The sequence below is a fragment of the Trichoderma camerunense genome (genome assembly GCF_050948025.1).
Source record: "Trichoderma camerunense strain CBS 138272 chromosome Unknown V8C40scaffold_6, whole genome shotgun sequence".
NCBI lineage: Eukaryota > Fungi > Ascomycota > Sordariomycetes > Hypocreales > Hypocreaceae > Trichoderma > Trichoderma camerunense.
In genome coordinates, this window is record NW_028145364.1 from 689931 (window position 1) to 710795 (window position 20865).

General features: G+C 49.9%; 8 protein-coding genes across 8 annotated transcripts; 5 read left to right on the forward strand and 3 right to left on the reverse strand.

Annotated features, from left to right (window-relative positions):
- Positions 1-341: 341 nt before the first annotated feature.
- On the reverse strand, positions 342-2761 carry V8C40DRAFT_286366 (Hsp70 family protein; the record flags this gene model as incomplete). The annotated part of the gene is made up of 9 exons (XM_083222523.1): positions 342-842; positions 894-1110; positions 1174-1280; positions 1332-1434; positions 1500-1743; positions 1805-1871; positions 1926-1970; positions 2029-2605; positions 2661-2761. The coding sequence occupies 9 exons, from the start codon at positions 2759-2761 to the stop codon at positions 342-344; spliced, it is 1962 nt and encodes a 653-aa protein (XP_083074824.1).
- A 558-nt stretch (positions 2762-3319) lies between these two features.
- On the forward strand, positions 3320-4939 carry V8C40DRAFT_274063 (uncharacterized protein; the record flags this gene model as incomplete). The annotated part of the gene is made up of 2 exons (XM_083220566.1): positions 3320-4211; positions 4278-4939. The coding sequence occupies 2 exons, from the start codon at positions 3320-3322 to the stop codon at positions 4937-4939; spliced, it is 1554 nt and encodes a 517-aa protein (XP_083074825.1).
- Positions 4940-5019: 80 nt separating this feature from the next.
- Positions 5020-6439, reverse strand: V8C40DRAFT_240803 (uncharacterized protein). Its single transcript, XM_083214882.1, has one exon. The coding sequence runs from the start codon at positions 6276-6278 to the stop codon at positions 5307-5309; it is 972 nt and encodes a 323-aa protein (XP_083074826.1). The 5' UTR covers positions 6279-6439; the 3' UTR covers positions 5020-5306.
- Positions 6440-7029: 590 nt separating this feature from the next.
- On the forward strand, positions 7030-8898 carry V8C40DRAFT_240804 (uncharacterized protein). Its single transcript, XM_083214883.1, has 2 exons — positions 7030-8010; positions 8083-8898. Exons 1-2 carry the CDS (start codon positions 7692-7694, stop codon positions 8613-8615), a joined length of 852 nt encoding a protein of 283 aa, XP_083074827.1. The 5' UTR covers positions 7030-7691; the 3' UTR covers positions 8616-8898.
- Positions 8899-9542: 644 nt separating this feature from the next.
- Positions 9543-12818, reverse strand: V8C40DRAFT_188592 (uncharacterized protein). The gene has a single exon (XM_083211835.1). It carries the CDS (start codon positions 12707-12709, stop codon positions 9779-9781), a length of 2931 nt encoding a protein of 976 aa, XP_083074828.1. The 5' UTR covers positions 12710-12818; the 3' UTR covers positions 9543-9778.
- Positions 12819-17095: 4277 nt separating this feature from the next.
- Positions 17096-18327, forward strand: V8C40DRAFT_240809 (CGR1 family protein). Its single transcript, XM_083214884.1, has 3 exons — positions 17096-17228; positions 17293-17438; positions 17507-18327. The coding sequence occupies exons 1-3, from the start codon at positions 17156-17158 to the stop codon at positions 17645-17647; spliced, it is 360 nt and encodes a 119-aa protein (XP_083074829.1). The 5' UTR covers positions 17096-17155; the 3' UTR covers positions 17648-18327.
- On the forward strand, positions 17568-18327 carry V8C40DRAFT_188626 (uncharacterized protein). Its single transcript, XM_083211836.1, has one exon. It carries the CDS (start codon positions 17720-17722, stop codon positions 18104-18106), a length of 387 nt encoding a protein of 128 aa, XP_083074830.1. The 5' UTR covers positions 17568-17719; the 3' UTR covers positions 18107-18327.
- Positions 18328-18503: 176 nt separating this feature from the next.
- V8C40DRAFT_240812 (uncharacterized protein) lies at positions 18504-20398 on the forward strand (the record flags this gene model as incomplete). Its single annotated transcript, XM_083214885.1, has 2 exons — positions 18504-18977; positions 19052-20398. Coding segments are annotated over 2 exons (1129 nt in total), but the record flags the coding sequence as incomplete, so codon positions are not given.
- Between the last annotated feature and the right edge of the window lie 467 nt (positions 20399-20865).

The following is a 20865-nucleotide window of genomic DNA, read 5'->3' on the forward strand; positions in this document are numbered from 1 at the left end:
TGTGCAAATTGTAGGAACTCCATTTTATGACTGGGGTTGGTTTACAGTTTCAGATGTGAGCTATGAATTGTCTAATAGCGACGATACTAAGAATTTCGCTTTCACAATCACCTAACTCACACCCCGAGCCTTCATTTAAGTGTGAGATCTATTCATCTCGTGCCTATCCTAGTTCTTATATATCCGAGAAGATCATGTGAAATGTTAACTCTTATGTGAGAGCACATACGCATATTACTCCAGCCAAACCGATATTTTGGTCGCATATAATGTCCCCTCCAAATTGTGTTTAGAAAAGATGTTCTTCTCTTACCAATTCAAAACCAAGAACTCAACTCTCTTCATCGTTGTGGGATCCTAGTAGAGATATAATTATCCCAGCTCGAATACTCCTGATTTGTTGCTTCAGACCTTTCAGATCGAGACGGCGCATAGGTGCTACTGTCATCGCCATCACCGTCGCCATCGCCGTCAAGGTGGCTAACAGCACGACGGGCCGTGGTACCGCTCTCGCTGTAGTCAACTGTGACGTTCTTTGATGCCATGACTTTCCCTTTATGTGAAATTTCGAAATCTAGAGAAACGCCATTCGAAGTCATCTTGATCGTATAAGTGAGCCGTTTGAGAAGCCGACCCTTGGAGTTCTTCCACGAGGGCAGCTCCTCGTACTTGGGAACACTCGACCAACGGACTTGGCAAAGTTCTTTTACCGTCTCATCGCATCTGCTGGAGGGAGTAGTAGCGTTGGAGTAGATCAGATCTGTAGAGACGCTTTCCATCGGCTCTTCGAAATCCTGATGAAATGGCAATTCAATCGATTTTCCCACTTTCATAGTGTCACCCTTGATGACCATTAGCATCTCTTACGATCAGAGATATCATGGGTGACTTACAATGCGCAGAAACCAGGAAGTCTGGTCAGCGGCAATAAATTCCTCTGTAATAGGGCACCATTCTTTGTCTCGCCCATCATGCTTCCCTTCACACCAAGGGAAGTTGCACATTGTGCCGTAACTCGCTCTTGCAATCCTCGAATAAATCACTGATTCTGCAGCATTGTCAGACTTCTCGAGCCCTCGAATGGCTGCACCGCGGCAGACTGCCGTCCAGCTATGTCATTAACAACAGCAAAAGTCAGCTCTTATTAGCAGTAGATATAACGGGATTACTTACGGTCGTGCTCCTGAGCTCTGCAGAATCTCTACATTGTCTTTCAGACCTTGCCTTAGGCAACGATACAAATGTTGGCATCGCCCGAACCCACCAACCAAGATCACAAACTAACACTTTACGTTAATGCTTAATCATGGTAACTCAATGAAATTTCATACCTTGGGAAGCTTCCTGTAACGACTCTTGACCTCTTGGATTTGCGCCGTCACAAGTTCCACGATTTGGTTCATTATTGGGCTGAACACATCAACAATCTCTTGGCTATTCGAGTTTAATAGTTAGCACGTACTTTTATCAGACTAGGAAGCCTATTGTAAAGAACTCACTTGCTGAATATAATCTCTGGACAGCTAAACTGGTCGTGGTCCCTCTTCCGCGATGCGATGGGTAACTGAATGGTCCATTTCCGACCATCATTGCAAAATTGTGATTTTATCCCATTTTCCCACTCATTATTTATGAGACGAGTTACTCCATCTTCCCCTAGCTTTTGCCAAGAAGCCGGGGAGATTTTGTTTTTGAGAAGATGTCGAAAGCGCTCGTCCACAAAGGTAGCGCCGCATAACCTTCCTGGATATGGGTTTAGCGGTATTGGCCATGATGAAGAATATTGGGGGAAATAGATTCATACCGTCTCCCTTGACACTTTCTCTAACTTTCATTGGAGTCTGACTAATGACGGTATAGGTGATCACATCCTGTGAATCGTATGAGCTCTCAAGGTCTTAGAGGGTGGCTATAGAATGACTGACCACCGTGCCTCCGCCAGCATCACAAACAACAAAGTGGTCGCCGGTCTAAGTTTAGTTTAAGTCAGTAATACAAAACTAAACCAATGAGATCGGATACCATTACCCTCATGTCAGCTCTGTCAGACATATCTCGCAACGTAGCCAGAGCTGCAGCCTCAGGCTCCGAGATGAACTCCACAGTGGTGTCAGCAGCATTCCGCAAACTGAGAATTCCAGCCTTTTGGATTGCCTCTTTCATTCTGAACTGGGCATACGCGGGCCATATTGCCGGCAGAGTCACGATGACCTTAAACGCAGAAAGCTCCACGATAGAAGCCCCTTCGGCTCGCTCGATGCAGCCAAGAGTATAGTTCCATAGCTCTCGCAGATAATCGCTGATAACCTCCACTGCATGAGTTCCTAGTCTTTCTAAAGCAGTTTGTACCGTTTGGAGATGAGTTGAGGCTCGTAAGTACAGCGGAATATCCTCCTCGTCGATGATACAGAGCTTGAACCAGTTCAGGGTGGACGATCCAACCGGCGCAGTGTAGCCCCAGAGTGGTGCTTCGCTTTCTTTCGAATATGCAATGGATGTCGATACCTTTTCTCTGTCGCTGTTGAAAATGAGACTCGATCTCCAGCTGGTGACAATGTTGACAAGGTCTGGCCGAGTTGATCTAGCCCATGCCACGCCTGAAAAGCTAAACGCAACCAGGGATCAGTGCCTTGTTGTCGGTCATAGCAGAGCAAACTTACGTGGTCCCAAAGTCTATGCCTATGACAATGGTAGGATCGCCGTCATAAACTTGTCGCGTTTCTCTTCCGGTGGATCTCTGCGTACGGGCAGGTCGAGGCATGGCTAATACTTGTCAACCTGGATATGGCAGTTGAGAGAGTAGATATCAGTGACTCTTTAAAGATGATAGATGTGCAAAATATATGATGGTCAAGAGATAGATGTCTGATTAAAATTCGCAGATTGAACCTAATAGGAAAAGTTGAACCAAATGTAGAGTGATATTGAAGTGAAGTGAATTGAGGTGAAGTGAATGTGCATGTTACACTCGTTATGCCAACCAACAGATGGGCGGCAGAGCAAAGGCGGTGCCCAAGTGATTTTTCACATCTCTCTTTCTGCTATCAATTTTTTAATTTGTTCCTCTCGCCATTTTCTTCTTTCATTTCATTTTTATTTCTCTATTCTCCCGAGTCACGATGTCTGCACAGGCTCAAGCCAGCTCTTCTCCTCTTGATGAGCCTCCCAGCGCGATGTCAACAGACTCCGTCGGCATTTCTGATGAAGAAACTGGTAATAGGCAACAGTTCCATCAATACCCTCTATTCTCGAGCCATTTGAGAAGAAGAACAAATCGGATCAAGCTAATTATTACATAGTGATTCCTAACAGCTCGCAAATGGAGTTGGTTGATCTGCCAGCTAAAACTCATAATCTTCGACAAAACAAAGACAACCGATTGGACTATAAGGAATGCAGCAATTCCGACTCCGAAACTTCAGATACTACTGATGAAGCAAGCGCTGAATCCGAGTATAACCCTCCGCCCTCAACGGTCTCTGGCGTAACGACGCGCTCACGAGCCAAGAAGGAGACAAAAAGCTTCGAGAAGACTACACGAAGCTCTTCCGATCGTCCAAATGTTACGAAGAGAAGCAATGAGACCTCTCAAAGTGAGACTACGAGGCCATCAAAGCGTGGAAGACCCACTGCAACCGATATTACGATTAAAAAATTTACTACGCAAACTTGTGCGTGGATGGAGACATTTGCCTCCAACGCCCGTGAGCTCGAGAATACCAGATCCGAAAATGAAGAGTTAAAGCGCCAGATCAAACGCTTAGATTCAGCACTTAAACAAGAGCAGGAATATCGTTTGCAAGAAGAAACAGCGCAGAGCGAAGACATTAATCGGCTGGAACTCAAATGCAAAGATTTGACAAGAAAGCTGCTATCTGCTCTTGAGGAGGCCAAGAAGGACTCTGGCAAATACGTCAAAGTATCGGATTCAGATATTCAAGAGAGATGGCGGAGGATAATTTACAATATCGGCGACATGGTCACTCAATTCTTAAACGAGTATCCCATTGAACAGGACGGCATTCTGTGGGATCTGTTAGCCGAGCTAGAAACTCCCTTGCCACAATCCGACGACCAAATTATGATGCTGCGAAATCATATTCTGCGACGAACAATCTGGCATTTCTTGATGGTCGGGATTTTTGAAGGCGAATACCCAATATGGCATGGAGATTCCGGCAGGACGTTGACACAGTTTCTGGCGGTGCAGAGTAAGTGTCGCAGCTAGAATATTCTTCTAAAATGGCAATAACAAGCTGATATATCTTCTCGCGCAGATGAGGGTCATCTAGAGGACACTCGGCATCTCAAAATGATCAGCCAGATAAAGTCCACAGCTGTTGCAGAACTCGGCGATGAAATTCAGCTCAATGAAGAAGCTATTGACGAGTTGACTAGCACAGTCACGATGGCGGTTCAAAAGTTTATCGGAAACCTCACAAAAGGTTCTACTCCAGAGGCGGCGGAGGAGGAAGCCGTTCGAGATCCGACAGGACAGTTTCAAGCCATGTTTAAAGGCTTGGTCAAGGAAGCAGCATGCCTCCATACCATCATGATGAAGTCAAAGGCCATTTTCTTGCTACAGTGGATCGGAGAAACTCATAGCAGTACCGGCGATGATTATGACCCAAACAATATGGATGCGCGCCAAATTGGGTTATCTGCGGATTCATCTCTCTTTGTGGTGAGATTTGTCGAGGCGCCAGCCCTGGTGAAGATTGGAAATGCGGACGGAGAACATTTTCACTTAAGCATGACTCTTTGTAAATCCAGCGTGGTGCTGGAGGAGCGGGACACCCATTGGCCTTTGAGGATGACGCATTATATCTCAGACTCAGAGGATGGTGGCGAGAATCGCAAAGAAAGTGGTTCCCTCCCTCCTATAAAGGAAGAGAGCGAAGATGATCGATCTTTCGAGTGCGGTTTGATAGCACGATGAGATGATAGCTCTGAGTTGCTTAGCAAGTCCACAATTTCACCATCGGGATCAAGAAGCAAATGAACAAGAATAAAACTAACAGCGGATTGCTCTGGAGATGCAGGTAGTCGGTATATAAAATTATGGGAAATGAACTCGAGAAATGGTAGTGAGAAATACCAAAGCAAGAAATTGTCTCTCTCTATACTATTAAGTCAGAAGTGAGCAACTCTCCAGCATTCCGTATGCTGAGATATATATAATCTCTTACCTAACTTGGAATGAGATAGTACAGGAAGGGGGAGTTATCAGCAAATACTAATACGCTAATATAGCACAGCAAAGAAATAGCTATGAGATCTAGATAAACTCCTATCCTCCCAATATCTCAATCGTGGTCCTCCTCTGTTATACCGGGACAACCGTCCATTTCCGCATCTGGATATGCCATTTTACACCAGAAACAATAGTTATGTGTCTCCCGTAAGTACATGACTAGGCGACTCAGTCTAGTGCCAGGTTCAAGCGCATTAAATTCGTCCAGTTCCTCGTCTTCCTCGTCCAGGTCATCTGCAGTTGAGTATGTAACTTGTTTCTTACCCAGAGCTTTCTTGTCGTCCTCATCCTCTTCGTCATTCTCATATGTCGGTAACCGCGAAAGAGACTGCTCTAGATCGTACCTCATTCGTCGGTCACGCTCCTTTTCTTCACGATGCCGAATCAAGCCGCGATAAAGCACCGGGATAGATTTGAGCGGCCGCGATGATAGTGGCTTCGGCTTTGGAGTTGAAGCCTCTTCTTCTGATGAACCCCCCTCCGCACCCGAGCCGGCCTTCTCGTCATCCAGTCTCTCCGCCGTCCGTTGTGCAGCGTGCAGCTGTGATTCCAGTCTAGCATCTTCTCTTTCAATTCGCATCCTCTCACGGTACTCCAAGGGGTCAATTTTAACAGCCTTGATTTCCCGCTCTTCAAAGGCTTCTTGAAGCTTCCGCTTCTTCTCACTATCCATGCCAATGCCCCCGCGATCCTCTTTCATGCTGATCTTGATAGGTTCTGATTTGCCAGAAGATTCGCCATCTTCTGCCTTTTTACCCAGACTACCACCCGTGAAGCCCATTTTAGCCATCATGGCAAGACCTTTGCTCTTCTTTGAACGTGGATCCTCGAGCATGGAGGTTGAGAGTGCCTTTTCTCTTGCGACAACTTCTTCCTGGGCGAGCTGTGCTTTGGATTTTATGATGCCACGAGCGCGTGATTCTTTTTTCAGCCTTTGGGCCCGCTGAACGGAGGATTCTGTGGCAGGAGTAGGGTCTTGGAACGTCATGTTCATGTAATCGTCTTCATCGTCTTCACCGGACATTTTGGCGGTAAATTATGGGTGCTGTTCTGTTTGTTTCAATGTTTCTTTCTGCTCCTTCGATGACTTGATGAATATGTCTAGATTGTAAGTTTGAGAAGCGACTGAGAGAGCAATTATGTAACAGAGGGTGGTAGATCGGATATTCTACGAAATAACAGAGCGTCACTCATCAAGCAAGAACAAAGGATGATTACTTTGGAGGTTGAAATCTGGGGTGTGGCGTAGCAAGTGTGGCGCGACAACAGCCGGTTTACAGGAATGGCAGTGTACATCTAGGTAAACTCAAGTTTGTCTTCTCAGAAAGGTAAGCGGTCTGTAGTGCTGGAAACATGCTCAAAGCATCTCACAAGTAGCAGTACTCAGCGCTCTGTACGAGAATACGATTCTGTACCTACAATAATTATGTGCCGTAATCCGTTACTTCGTATTGGGATCTGCAAAACATAAGGCGCTGTATAATGAAAGTACGTGCTTTTATTTCTCGCTACCAGTTCTCGGCCAAACTACCTCGATTAGCACCTTTTGACAGAACTGCTAAAAAGGCCCTCAAGGATTGCTGCGCCACCTTTTCTTCGTATGGATGTTTCAGGGACCGCACCGTTTCAGGGCCAAAGTCCAGCTCGTGTTAATCCAAGTCCCCAAGTCTCCAAGTCACTCAGTACTCCGTACGAAGTCGGCGACAGGTCTCACTGTGGGCGGCTAATAAGAGACATTTGATTGACTTTTCCTTGATTGCGGCACCCCCCAGCCACCCGAATTATGGCGGTCAGGGCGCCTTTTCTCTCGCTCTCCACCTTTGCTTCTTGCTGACTAGAGTCTAGAGGCATCTCATCTCCAGTCCTTGAAAGCTTCGCTCAGCTGCACCTCATTGCTGCATCCTGCATCCCGCCTCGCTGCGCGCATATCGCAAAGGAGAAGCTCCAGGGACGAAACAAGGTACCAAGTAGGAGTAGCCTGGACAAGGGAGGGGAATAGTACCGGCATTGTTGCATCAGGTACCAGCTCGTAGTCAGCAGCTGAGTTTCTTACTGCTTCTAGTAAAGGCCCTCCTCTTTCTTCGCTCCAGCCTGCTTTTTTATTACTTTTCATCTACTTTGCTTTTTTGTACTGCTGCTTTCTGTTCAGCGTGCATAAGGAGCTTTAATTGCATCCATTCTTTAAGCCGCGCTCTTCTCTACTGCGCTGTACTACCTGAGTAGCTAGAGGTACCCAGCCAGTACCGCGTCTTTGAGGGAACACAGCGTCTCTCATCTAAAACAACAAACCATCTCGTTTCTCAAAACACCAAATGCGCCTGAATCTCAGCTGAGCCTCACCCACCCGCCTGAAAATAGCATCAAACTCAGTTTATGCTTCGCGTCATTTAGAACAAAACAAGGGACCCGAAACCAAAACCTTCCTGAATCGCCAATCATGGGCTCTTCAAGCCTGCTCGACCAGTATGGCGACGCCGTCAGCCAGAGTGGCCGCTCGTCTCGTCACCACGCGAGGAGCAGCCGCCACGGCCACAAGAAGCGCCGCTCGCACTCGCACTCGCCGTCGCGATCCCGGTCCAGGGACCGATCTCGAGATCGTGATCGTGAACGTGATCGGGACAGAGACAGGTCGCGCTCCCGGAACCGCGGCGGAATCTTTGGCGGCGAGAGCGGCCACCGCAGGCACAGCGGCTCCAAGGGCTCGTTCTTTGGCCTGGGCGGCGGTAACAACAGCCGCTCCAGCCTGTTTGGAAGCAGTACGTGCTACTTACCATGATTTCTACGTGATAACACACAGAACAGATGCTAACTCGATAACCTTTTATAAGGCCGTCCCTCGTACTACAAACGCTCTCCTCGCGAGGGCTTCGTCCAGCGCTGCATCAAGCAACTCAAGCGACTCCTCCGCGATCTGCAGCACTACGCCAAGCGCCACCCGTGGAAGGTCTTCTTCCTCGTCATCCTGCCCCTCGTCACCGGAGGCGCCCTGACGGCCCTGCTGGCGCGCTTTGGCCTCCGCATCCCGCCCTCGCTCGAGCGCATGCTGGGCGTGGCCAAGCGCGCCGCCACGGGCGACCCCTTCAGTGCCGTCGGCGACGCTGTGCGCATGGCCGGCGAGTATGGCAACCCCAACGCCAGCGGCAACGCCATTGCCAGTGCCGCCGGCCACTCGTATGCCAATGCGGCAGGACAGTCGTACGCCAATGCTGCAGGACAGTCGTACGCCCGCGGCTCTCGTGTCGAGCGCGGCCGCAGCGGCGACTTACAGTGGGAGCGCAAGGCCAGCTACTACGATGATCGCGGCCAAGAGGGCGGCATGGTGGACGGTTTTCGCAAGAGCGTGTCCAAGTTCTTTTCATAGCACTAGAGAAGAGCCTTGATTGTGTGACGATGTGACGAGAATGGGGACGGCGTTGGGAGGGTTGATGTTTGTCTTTGGCATACGACTGGATACGACTTTTTTTTCTTCTTCTTTTTCTTTTATTACCATTCTATCTCTCACCATTTTATGACGTGTTACGGCTTATGACTCTTTTTGTATCAAAGACAGAGCAAACTGTTTGCAACATTATATCCTACTTGGTCGATACTTGGGCATTTACATTTACCTCGGTATCTACAATTAAATACAATTTTTACCAATACTGTACATGCAATTCATCGTAAAGTAAGAGAGACTCAATTATCAATCACAAAGAACCCGTCACAAGAAATATTTAAATGTTGTAAATTGTTTTTCTTTTTAAAACTTCGCTCAGTTCAGCACTCAATTCCACTAGCTAAATCCGCTACGAATATGTCTTTCAAAAAAATGAAGCAACTCTATCAGCAGCCAAATCGGCAAACTCATTCGTCAAAAAAAGCAAATGGCCCTCCCATTTGACCCTTGAACGTTTGCATACCACCCAGTGATCTCCAGATTTGAAATTGCCCGAGGTCCCAGAGTACCACGAATAATAGTAAAAGAAAATTCCAAATTCGACATGATTGCTTTCGTCGAAATTCCTTCTCCATAAACCCTTCCAACTTCCCCTCCTGATCCGCCAACCATCCAAAACAAAGGCCAAAAAGAAAAAAAAATAGATTGGTTTTAAAAAATCAAAAGAGCACAAAAAATGTACTCATCGTGCAAAAAATAGCAAGGTTCATGCTTATCGTCAAACGCCAATTCCCTGTTCGCACCCGCTATGTGCGGTGACGACTCTCTTTGTAGAGCTCATTGTGAGAAATCGCAAACATGAGACAACATCTTCTCAAGTCTCTGCTTTAATAAGAAAAAAAATCTCGACTCCTTTCACAAACTGGCTTCGGCATATCTTCAATCAATAAATGACTCGCGTGCACACGGCGATGAAAAAGGCTTCAGGTAGATCCAGTGTCCATAAGGCGTAGGCGAAAAAGGGATTTTTTTGGTTTGAAAGCATGCGCTACATAGAATACATATAAGTTCGTCAAAGCAGAGTTTCAGTCGGCGAAACTCTGCTTCGTAAATTCTTCGTGCCTCTCTCCTCTTCGCTGTAAAATTCAAGCGGATTTATCATCTTTGATCGATTTATCATCTTTGCTCGGTTTCCAAAACTGCATCATCCGTCCCAGCCGCTTGGTCTTGCTCTTTGATTTCTTCGATTCCGGCTCATTATCTAGGGTGACTTCCATGGAGAGCTTGCTTCTCTCGCCATGAGAGCTGCTAATGAGCCGGCTGAGGCTTGCCAAGCTGGATCGTCTGCGTCCAAAGGGGGCGGACATGGACACGGGACGTTGATCACGGGAGAGAGGTTGACGGGGTCGTGGGACAGGAATGAAAGTGCTGTCACGGGTCATGGCGGAGTTGCTGGATGCAAGGGACGGGATGTCGTAATCCATTGAGATTCTGACTTCGGGCCCTGGCTCCCCCATGAGGAGAGAGTGGAAGCTATCGTCAGTGACGGATGAGGGCGCGGTGGAAATGCGTTGGGCGTCAATTGACATTGGCGACCGTGGAGAGGGATGAGAGGAAGAAGCATAGCTAGCCGAGTAGGGGCTGAGAGGCGTGGTACTGGCACTGGGAAGAGCGAGAGGCTCGTCTACTAATAACTCAGCAGTGGCAGGGCGCTGTCTCGGAGATGGGGCTGAGGGTGCTCCTGAGTCGACGGATTCCCTGCGGCCTTGGAATGTCGGGGCCCGGAAAATGGGAAGCGTAAACTCCTCCATGATCGTATCATCTTGGAATGGGACATTGGAGACCTCAGCCCGTGTGGCGTGCGAGCTGAAAGATTCTCTCTCAACCATCCCTGCGCTTCCGCGGCGCATCTTGCCCAAGGCCTTATCGCTTGGACCGACAAAGGGCTCTTTCAGGATGGGCATGACTGCGGGGGGCGTGGTCTCGCCATCAGACTCCTCGCTGGTTTCTTCACTGGTTTCCAGCCTGGATCTGGCGTTGCCTTTTCCGTCGTCATCCTCCTCATCCTCTTCAAACACGTCAGCCATGGTGGAGCTGCTGCCGAATCGGTGAATCGAGGAGCGGAAATCAAAGGGAGGAAGATCAGGAGCCGACTCGGCGCGTCGGTGATAATGCATGCCAGGACCACTGAAGCCCTTCAAGCCTTGAGCACTGTGAAGGCGTCTTCTGCTACCCGGAGTGCCTGCGGCACGTTGAGCAGCCTCCCACTCAGGATTGTAAGACAGGGGAGTGTTGAAAGGGCCAAGGGCAGCATCAAGATCAATCATGGGATAGGACACATCCTCTGACAGACTTTTTGTCGGTTCAGGTAAAGGTGGCGATTCGGTGATGCTTATTGTGGGTGGTTCGATTGACGGTTCTTGAGTGACGCTTTCGGCTTCATCTTCTTCCTCGTCTTCGGGATGGAAGACGGAAGCTGGCGGTGTTGGTGGTCGAACTGCGCTTGATTTGCCACGCTTCTTGTGGCTCTTCAAGGGCAAAATCGTGCCCGCCCAGCCTTTGGCCTTCTTATCATCCTTCTTCTCCTCTTTGCTCTCCTCTTTCTTCTTCTCCTTTTCCTCCTTCTTCTCCCTCTTCTCCTCTTCCTTCTTCTCTTTTTTCTCCTTCTTCTCCTTCTTGCTCTTCTTCTTCTTCTTCTTGTCGCCCTTTTTGCCTGCCTTCTTTGGCTTCGAAGGAGGAGCTTCTGAGGTTTCTAGTGAAGACTCCGACCCACGATCAGAGCAGGAAATTGCATCAACAGGGCGGGGCGTAGAATCTGAAGAACTGGAGGTGCTTGACCGCCTCTTCATGGGGGATCCGGAGGCGAAGGCGTCCAAGCCAAAGAAGGACCAACGTTTGGCAGGCTTGGTAGGAGTTGACATGTTTGAGTCTGTAGGATCAGCATCGGCGATGTTGACGAGGGCTGGAATCGAGTTTCGACGGCGGGGAGAAGTAGGCGGCTCAAGCTCTGCGGTGCGTTCCAAAACAGCGCCAGCGGTGCTTGGTCTTGACTCTTGAGGTTCACCAGTTGGTGTCCGCGCTAGCGGTGAGGAGCCGTCTCGATTGTTAAGTTCAGAGATCGAGACGATTGAAGAGAGACTGCCAGAGACTGAATGACCGGGTCGTGCAGTTACAGTGCTGGACGTATCATTTGAAACCAGTGAGAGCGGTCGAGGAATGAATTCCAGCGTATCCGAAAATCCGACTCTCGCACGCATCATCGGCTTGCCCATCTTCCAAGGTTCTTCAGGGGCGAGATGAGAAGGTTTGGGATTCTCTGCGCTCTTTTCTTTTCCCAACTGCATCGGCTCCGGCAAGGGGAAGTCAGGGCCAATGAGAGGCAAATCATCTTTGCGTCCGAATATTGTAGGGCTGTTGGGAGCGCTGTTTCCTTGAGGCAGAGAGCCGATGGCGGGTGGAGCGAAAAGAATCGGAAGGTCAGTTGCGGGAATAGTGGCAGACATGCCTCGGCGATGTCCTCTGCGCGGTGGTGGCTGCAGAGAGGCAGTGCTCATGTCGAATTCATTCTTTGGCGGGCTGGTGCTCATGACGGCAATTGTGCTTCCTTCGCGGAGACGACCGCCAACAAACTCGCTGCCGCCCCTTCTATGCCCATGGCCCATGGGGCGATTGGCAGCAGATCCAGGGATGGGCTTAGCAGAACTTGGAGAATGGGGTGGGCTGAGGAAAGCGCGAGAATCTGGAGGAAGAGAGGCGCCCGGGTTGAAGCTGAATGCTGGTAACGCAGCGTGTCGAGAACTGTCCACAGCTATACTGAGGGATCTTGTGTGCATTTCCACTGCGGACAGAGGGCGCCTCCGCTTGGCAATCGAGTCGTGTGCCGGAGAGGGTGGTGCTGCGGGGAACGAGAAATGAGGATTAGGAGGAGGCAGGGAGCCATGAGACGCGGATCCTTGAGCAAGAGAGGTTGTAGTCGCGTCGTCCAAGGAAGCAAGAAAGTCCACAGCCCCCTCCATGTTGTGGACAGGCGAAGCAACGGCTGCTCGCTCGGGGCTGTAGAGTGCGGTTGCCATCATTGCTTCCGGCCGTAGGGTGGCAATAACATCGATGAGCGACTAGATTGAATAATGGTGTACCATAGGGAGGACGCGAATTTGCTATGGTGACGGTGCTTTGTTGGGGGGTTCGGTTGCGGCGTTGTTTTATCCGATTTCTTCCCGTTTCTTCGTCTGAAAAAGTACAATGGCGATATAGAACAGGCCGAAGCAGATGAGATTTGATTAAAATCCGAGTCTATAGAGAGTCATGAGCGGTCGATTCACAGACGGCGGCTGCGTCGCTAGAAGGAGGATGAGATTGGATTGGCGATGCGTACCAGCGTATCAACGGCGGCTCGAATGATGCGGCAAAGATGTGAAGAGAATAGAAAAGAAGAAGAGAAAAAAAAGGTAAAATGCAATGCTGAAGAGAATCAAGTTCAAAAATCGGGGCAAATGAGTGGACGGCCAAAACCAGCAACAACTTCGAAAAGCGTAGCTGGAATTGCACCAAATGGTTAAAGTTTTGGATGGCGTGGATAGGATTAGAAAGGAAGATTTTTGGGAAGAAGAGAAAGATGGAAAATATGGGGGGGGGCCGGAAACTGGAGGAAGACAAGCAGGAGCAATGGATCCCTGCCTGTGTGCCTGGTACCTACTGCTCGGGGTACGAGCGCGCTAAAGGGCCCGGTCCCCACAGCGAAATGCGGATTATTGTCTGTCCCCAGACATCTCAGCAAGCCCTTGCGACAAGTACTGGGTACACATGCACGCTGGCCGGCGCTAACCCTGTGCGGCCTTGTGCACAAAATGGGTTCGACGGTACCGAGTAGGAGTACAAGAGGGCAGTCCGAGTGCCTGTAGGTACCTGAGCAGGTACCTTGCTGGGGGACGCGATCCAGTTGGAATGTCTCAACACACTCAAGTACCTGCGTTAGTACCCAAGGTACCTCCTTGCCTCGGGACAGCCACAAAGGTACTAAAGGTACCAACCGCCCGTCAAAACCGCCATTTGCCACCGTTAAATGCCTCCTCCTCCATCGCAGCGCAGCAATTCGTACTTTTAGCGAACGAACTCAGCGCGCGCCCACACAGTGCCGTGGTGCGGGCCAGCACTAAGGCACGTCTACAACAGGGACATTAGCACGAGCATAGGAACAAGACAAGTCAGAATGACCCATGGATCTATTCTAGGCCATCTGCATCCCCAGCCGCCGCCTGCCGCTGCCATTGGCAGAATCTCGAAATGTCCCTGTCAGCCCTTTTGCGTGTGCTTCGTGGTGGTGGTGTCCCCTTACATGTACTAAGGTACAGGGCCGATAAGTGCATGTACCTGGTACGTATTTCTTCTAGCCCAGAAGGTCCCTCTGTTTTGCTCACGGGACTCAGTAAAAGGCACAACCGTTCAGTTGCGGGCAACCAAAAGCAGCCTTGCATGCGAAGTGCGCTGTTTACATGCAAAGTATGAGTAGCCCTCTTTCACGCCCTCCCTTTCATCAATTGTTATATACATCAATGTACAAGACAAGTCAGAGATACTACTACTGAGTACGAAGCGCTAATAAGTTAGCACTCACACGCATTGTCGTAGTGCTCCCGCATCACCCCGGAACTGGAACTACTGGTATTAGCCAGTCTGCCTAGTCTTGCAACCGGGCAACAGCCTCAAGAGAGATCAAGATATGTAGCAGCTGGGGGAGGCAAAAATCACCCCATCCAGCCTGGCTCTCGAGGTAGTATTATTGGACAACTCAGGCAGGTCCCTTGCGTATCGAGATCACAAGGAAGCGCCCAACAGATTCAACGTGGCAGCGATGGAAGAAAGAGAAGAAAAAAAACCACAAGCGAGCCCAATGCTAAATCGCCTTCCTATTGTTGTCAGCTTGCATAACAGGTGTCTACAAGCACACTATTGATCCATGGATAAATGGCCATCTCCTGCCTTGGTGGTAATACTACGTCCATCTTGGCACCTAGCCGGCCCGTTGTGGTTGTCCATGGCCACCTCGTGACCCGAAAAGAGGTGGTGGTATATGCAAATACAGTGCATCGCTTGCAGTCAGTTATCATCCAGATTGAGTGCGCAGTGTCGCCCACGGCCCTCGACGGCTTTCCCTTCTTCCTCTCCCTTGCCTTGGAGGCCCATCAGCTGGGGCTGACGGGAAGGGCAGGGCCATCGTCGATTCTATGGATGCTTCCTTTTGGTCACGAGCCCCATCGGCAATCGAACTTTTGACGCAAGACAGGAACACAGAGTCTCTGTCACGGTGCCTTGCCTTGCTTGCCTTGCCTTGCCTTGCCCTGCCTTGCCTTGCCCTGCCCTATACAGGACCTGTACCCGTAGATTCATGCGGCACATTGACACCAGGCTCCACAGACAGGGGCATCGAGGCGGTACGAGGCCCCAATCAGACGTCCGCAGATACGGATCAACTCTTCCTAGCCGCAGTTGGGTGCAAGATGCAATCAACAATTTGGTCTGCACCTATCCGCGGTCGTAATCGACACCTACCTGGTGTTCGGACAATCTTAGCCTCACGGGCTCAGCTGGCCTCGGTCAACCCTTCCAGCCAACCCGCGTGTTTTGATTCCTTCTCTCTCTTATTCTGCAGGTATTCCTTTTCTTTTCTTTTTGTTCTTTCGCCGACAGCCTGGCAGCAAAACGGCCCGCCGGCCCTTCTTCGTGTTTCATCATTTAGCTCATTTAGTGCTAACATGTACCCGTGGACGATGTGACTGCGTGCTCCGTGCTAATTACCTAGCAGTACGAGTACTTCGTACCTGAGTGACCACTAACACTTACTTGAATTCTTCCAACAACCTTGAAGCTACGGAACTTTTTTCTTGGGTTGAATGATGGTGTCTTATTTGATACATGATATGCAGGCTGACGGAAAATTTTAGCCCTGCTGCTTGCCCTCAGCTGAAGTACGCATAAGAAACTTGTTGTTACGGCAATTTGCCAGTAAATGGCCCAAACCACTGCCCTTTGGATGATGGGAGGCCTTATTAGTACGAGTAGCCCGCAAGGGAATCCCTTCCCGTCAAGTCTCCACCATCCAGGGGTCCATAATCCGAATGGATTTTGTCACTAGGGAGGAAAAAGTAATTTTCCCAGTGACAAAGTCGTCGATACATGGAAACCGGAAGCTCTCCATGGCAACGGAATCGAGGTTGCAATAGATCATGTTGTTGTCATACATACGAGAAGGGCTTGTCCTTGTGCTTGATGACATGGCTGCACTCGTAGCACTTCGACGAATTGCTACCTACTCGCAGCTATACAGTACAGTGTTGAATGTATTAGTGGTACCTGCATTAATGGATAGAGCACAGGGCACGTCCCCATGCAATCACCTGTCTCAGCCTCTGTTAATATCGTGAGCGACAAGGGAGTACGTGGCACAAAACCCTTTTCTGTTTTGTGTTGGGAAGTATTAATGAGTCCACCGATCGCCCAGCGGATGTTTGAAGATTAACTTGGAGCCTGAAACAAGGCAAATTAAAAATAGACATGTTCAGGACATGTTAGCGAGGCGTCAGCCTGAAGCTGTCTGGGAATCTCCTGCGATGATGCTGAAGCTACGGAGTACATACGTGTAGCAACGTTGAACAGCTTGCCCCTTTATCGCCTATGACGCCAGTTTACTTGCTGTAAATAGAAATGTTATTGGGCATGATTGCCAATTACATCATGTATATTGTAACTTATTCGTATACTCGTAGTAATATAGGCAAAATTCATGTGCTGGCATGTTACATCTCCAGGCAGGTTTGTGCAGGAGCAAATAAGATCAATCCATCAGCTTATTTACAGGAGGAACCTGCCGAAGAATCGTCTTCACTAGCAGGGGAGGTCATGCTACTGCACGATACCTCGTCTTCGTCTTCGTAAAGATCGGAGCGGTACGGACGCCCCTGCATCTGCAGCGCAACACAATGCGATGCCGGGTAGTCTGCGTTGTCAGTGTGTGAATGGACGGCGAGGCCTTGGGAGGTGGACCGCGGCTTCAGCTTGAAAGTTGTGTCCATCCTGGTAGAGAATTGATCATTAACAGTGCAAGTCACCTACAAGGTACCAAGTACCAAGATATAGTATAGTAGATGGTGCCGGCCAAATGAACGAGGCTGCCACGTACTGTCTGGTACTCGAGCGCCAGACATGTGTCATTGATGTTGTGCAACCATCGGATGAGGCGAATGCAACCCGCATCCGTTCCAGAAGACAGATGGAACTGTACCTGAAAGTACGGAGAATCCTCCGCTAAAACTGCACTGAAAGGCACTAAACTGGCGTACCTTACTGTAGTTCCTAGACTCACAATGTCAAGATCCCCTGGGTGGAGAAACGCTTCAACCCTCACCGCCTTAGCCCCACATCAATAGCTGTCTGGCAAAAAAAAAAAGTTGGTGAACTGGCGCAAAGAGGAGAACTGCTCAAACTGTCGCTTGATCTCCAGTTCATCAGGGATCGGACAAGGCAAAATGTCCACAATGGAGACTCCAGTCGAAAAGAAGGTTGAAAAGGCAACAAAGCCTTATGGCATGCGCAAGAATGGTACGCGCATCCCGGCCTGGCGCATCACCACCACCACTGGTTCCTACTAACATCGAGGCCACAGGAATGCAATGGCATGCTCCAAAGAAGGCGTTTCGCCCGACCAAAGGCCTCTCATCGTATGAGAAGAGGACTAAAGAGCGAGCTGCAATGGCTCAGATGAAGGCAAAGGAAAAGGAGATGAAGGAGGAGAAGGAAGAAGAGCGCCAGGTACGTGGTGCTTCGCATTTGGCGAGTTGATTGATCTATAGTGCGTTTACTTACAAACAAACCCGCAGCGACGGATCCAAGCCATTAGGGATAAGCGAGCAAAGAAGGAAGAGAGAGAAAGATACGAGAAGATGGCCGAAAAGATGCACCGCAAGCGAGTGGAGAGATTGAAGCGCAAGGAGAAGCGAAACAAGCTCTTGAACTCATGAGCCGAGAATCCACGCCGAAGAAAGACACTGGGATCAGGCTGCATCGGCAAACCCCGTGGTGCTGCATTCTACATGTTCGTACTGGCGGTATGCAGAATTATCATGCTTGCAACGGATGCGCACTGTGGCATCCGGACTTGGACTACCAGGAAGCAGCAAGCACAGCGAGCAGTTGGACGGGGGGCTGTAAGGACAAGTTCTTCACCGCCATGGACTCCAGTCACTGCTCGCAGTAGTCTGAACATGGTCTTATTTTCGTTCTGCAGCAAAACGGGACTACTAGCTGTTTGGACCTGTTTGCGGATTTGCCTGCATCATATGCCCAGTACTTCATGCTTAGATGATCGATATTACTTGGTTTCGCCAGACTGTGGGACTTTGCTGGGATTTCTTTGGAGCTGCGTTGGGACCTGGACATCTATGGACCTGCATCTTACATCTTACAACTTCAAGTTATAGCATGGGGCAGTCCTTGCATGCTTAGGTATGGGCGGATGGTTTTTTGGAGGTCTTGCATTTGCATGGCGTTGGGGAGCACATTGATTCAACGAACAAATATTTGAGACGGACTCGCCGAAACAATAAAAGATTAAAGCAAAGAAAGAACTTGGGGAAAAGAAAAAATGAAGGTGATATAAATGAAGTATGTAAAGAAAACCCGAAAATGAATAATGATCAAAGTTCTACGCAGAGTGACTGCTCACATGTCTTGGTGATCAGCAAACTACAGGCCATGACATGTGAACTGGATTGTCGTCATTTTGCTTGCTGCCGGGCGAGACCCCACTTAATTTTGCTGGCGGTATGTTCAAGCTGCCCGGCCTCAAGTTTTGTGGATAACTAATTGGATGCAATGCATGCACGATGCTCGGATGGAAAAGGGGGCCCCTCTGACGGTCCAACCAGCGGCAATGTCGACCCAAAACCTGCCCGAGTCTCCATCTGCAGCTGCAGCCCCAGCCAGGCCTGTGCGGCACGTTCTCCAGCGGTCGGCGACGGAGGTTATGGGCGACAAACTCCAGGCCCGGAAAAGGCTGGACGACGATGAGACGCCAACACTCCCCCAGATACAGACACAGGCACACAGGATGCGCCGCTCAGTTGACGTGCCGCGGTCGGGGCCGGTGACGCCCATCATCAGCCCGATCCACAGCCGGCGCGCCAGTCTCTTGATTTCAAAGGACGGCGACGACAAGCTCGACTTTGGGCGGCTGGGCAGGGAGGAAAGGGACAAGGATAACAAGGACAAAGAAAAGGAAAAGGAAAAAGTCAAGGAGAAGCTCCAAAAGAACAAGGAAAATGGCAAGGAGAAGGCATCTTCCAGCACAGAGTAAGACGTCACCACGGGGCGATGCTGCGAGACGTAAGGTTACATACATGCTAATACTGGTTCCTCTACTACAGTGACCTGCGGCAGTCTCTCACGGAGCTCAGCAACTTCTCGACCGAAACCACCCGGCAGCTAGACCAGACACACTATGCCTTACTGGAGAAGACGAGCAGCTTGCAGGTCATGGTCAAGGCCCTCAAGGACCTCGCGCAGGCGTCGTGTGACCTCCAGGAGGGATTCGACATGGCCGCGCGCGAGCTCGAGACGGACGTTACAGAGCAGCTACGCGGCATTGGACACTTTGAATCACAGCAGTCCACGATCGAGACTCTCCAGAGTCGCATACACTTGGGAAGGCAGACCGCCGACAAGCTCGCACAGCGAGTGGATGTGGTGCGCAAACAAATCGAGGGCTGGGAGCGCGCCGACAGGGCGTGGCAAGAGAAGACGCGCAAGCGGCTGAGGCTCATATGGGCGGCTCTGTCAGTCCTTGTTTGCATTGTTGGCCTCCTCTTCATGGCCTTCAGCTACAATTCCCGCGGCGCCGTCGCACAGGCCGACTCTGGAGCTCGGGGCGCATGGAGAAATACCACGCCCGAGTTCAAAGGACAGCATCAAAGCGTTGAGCAGGTGCTTGCAGCAAACAACCACGACGACAAACCAGAGACGACGAGTACGTGGGAAACACCACTAGCAGACGAGCCGTTACGGATCTTCGACGAGCTATGACCTGGGTCCAACCGCGACGGCGAATGCCAAACAAACCAAACACCAACTTGTCGACACTGTACGGAGCGAAAGCAACTCGAGAGCCATCGCACTGCCAAGACGCAGAGCGGCCAAAGCCATACACATTAGGTGCACAGCACCGGCATCGACAGCGCCAACAGGATTTTGCATCAATAGCTCGGGGGACAGGAGCCGCTTTGGCACGAGACCAGCTGTCGGCGTCACCGAGCAACAACTTAGCCCACTGCTAGTGATATGCGGAGAACGGACGTGTAGCACTGCTTTGGTTTTGGCTACTCGTACGGTACCCGGAACTGGCAAACCCTGCGCCGGCTTCACTGCCACAGTGGAGCTGAGGAAGAGCCAAGCATCCCGAGGTTTGTGCGTTGTTGCTCAGCCGGTGTTTCGGGCTTGCTATTGGACTTGCGAGTTGGATTGGAACAAAGAGCCAAGGTCGGCTGGTTGGCTGGGCAAACGAGAGACGTGCAGAATTGTAAGATTACCTGCCTGCTTTGGATGCAGCTGCGACTGTACATGCCATAATGCTGCCACTAATAAGCAGCCTCAACAACTAGGTAGTAGTGCAACTATTCTTTGCCAGGGGGGCTGTAAGATGGACCGTCTTCCGAAGATGGATATGAAGACAAAGGACAGACTATGGGTAATACATAAGAATATCCTAATATCCTAATTGCAACGAATTGCCGATCGGCCAAGCATGGAGAAAGACAATGGGCCGTTGGTGTTGGTGCAAGAGTCGGCGGTTTGAGAAGTCAGTGTCGTGTGGGGAAGTTGTAATTGCGATGATGCGTCTTGAGAGTTTGATGGTTATTTTGGACTGGACATTTTGTGTGTGTAAAACAAACTGTGTTCGTGTACTCTGTAGATCGTGTTTGTGTTGTGTACTAAGATCAACGCCGTGCTCTTTGACCACAGTATTGCACTGTAGTATTTCACCAATGTACATGTACCTTTGGATCTTCCCACTTGTGTTGAAAGACGAAAAGACGTCCGTGAGTGAAGCATAGAAAAACTGATTAGTCTCTTCTTTTCTTGGAGCTGGCTCATGCTTGTCCGCACTGCCAGCTTGGCGCCAAGGACCGCGATTTAACACCGAATGCCTTGGACAAGTTGAGTTATACGCAATTGTGTGCATAGG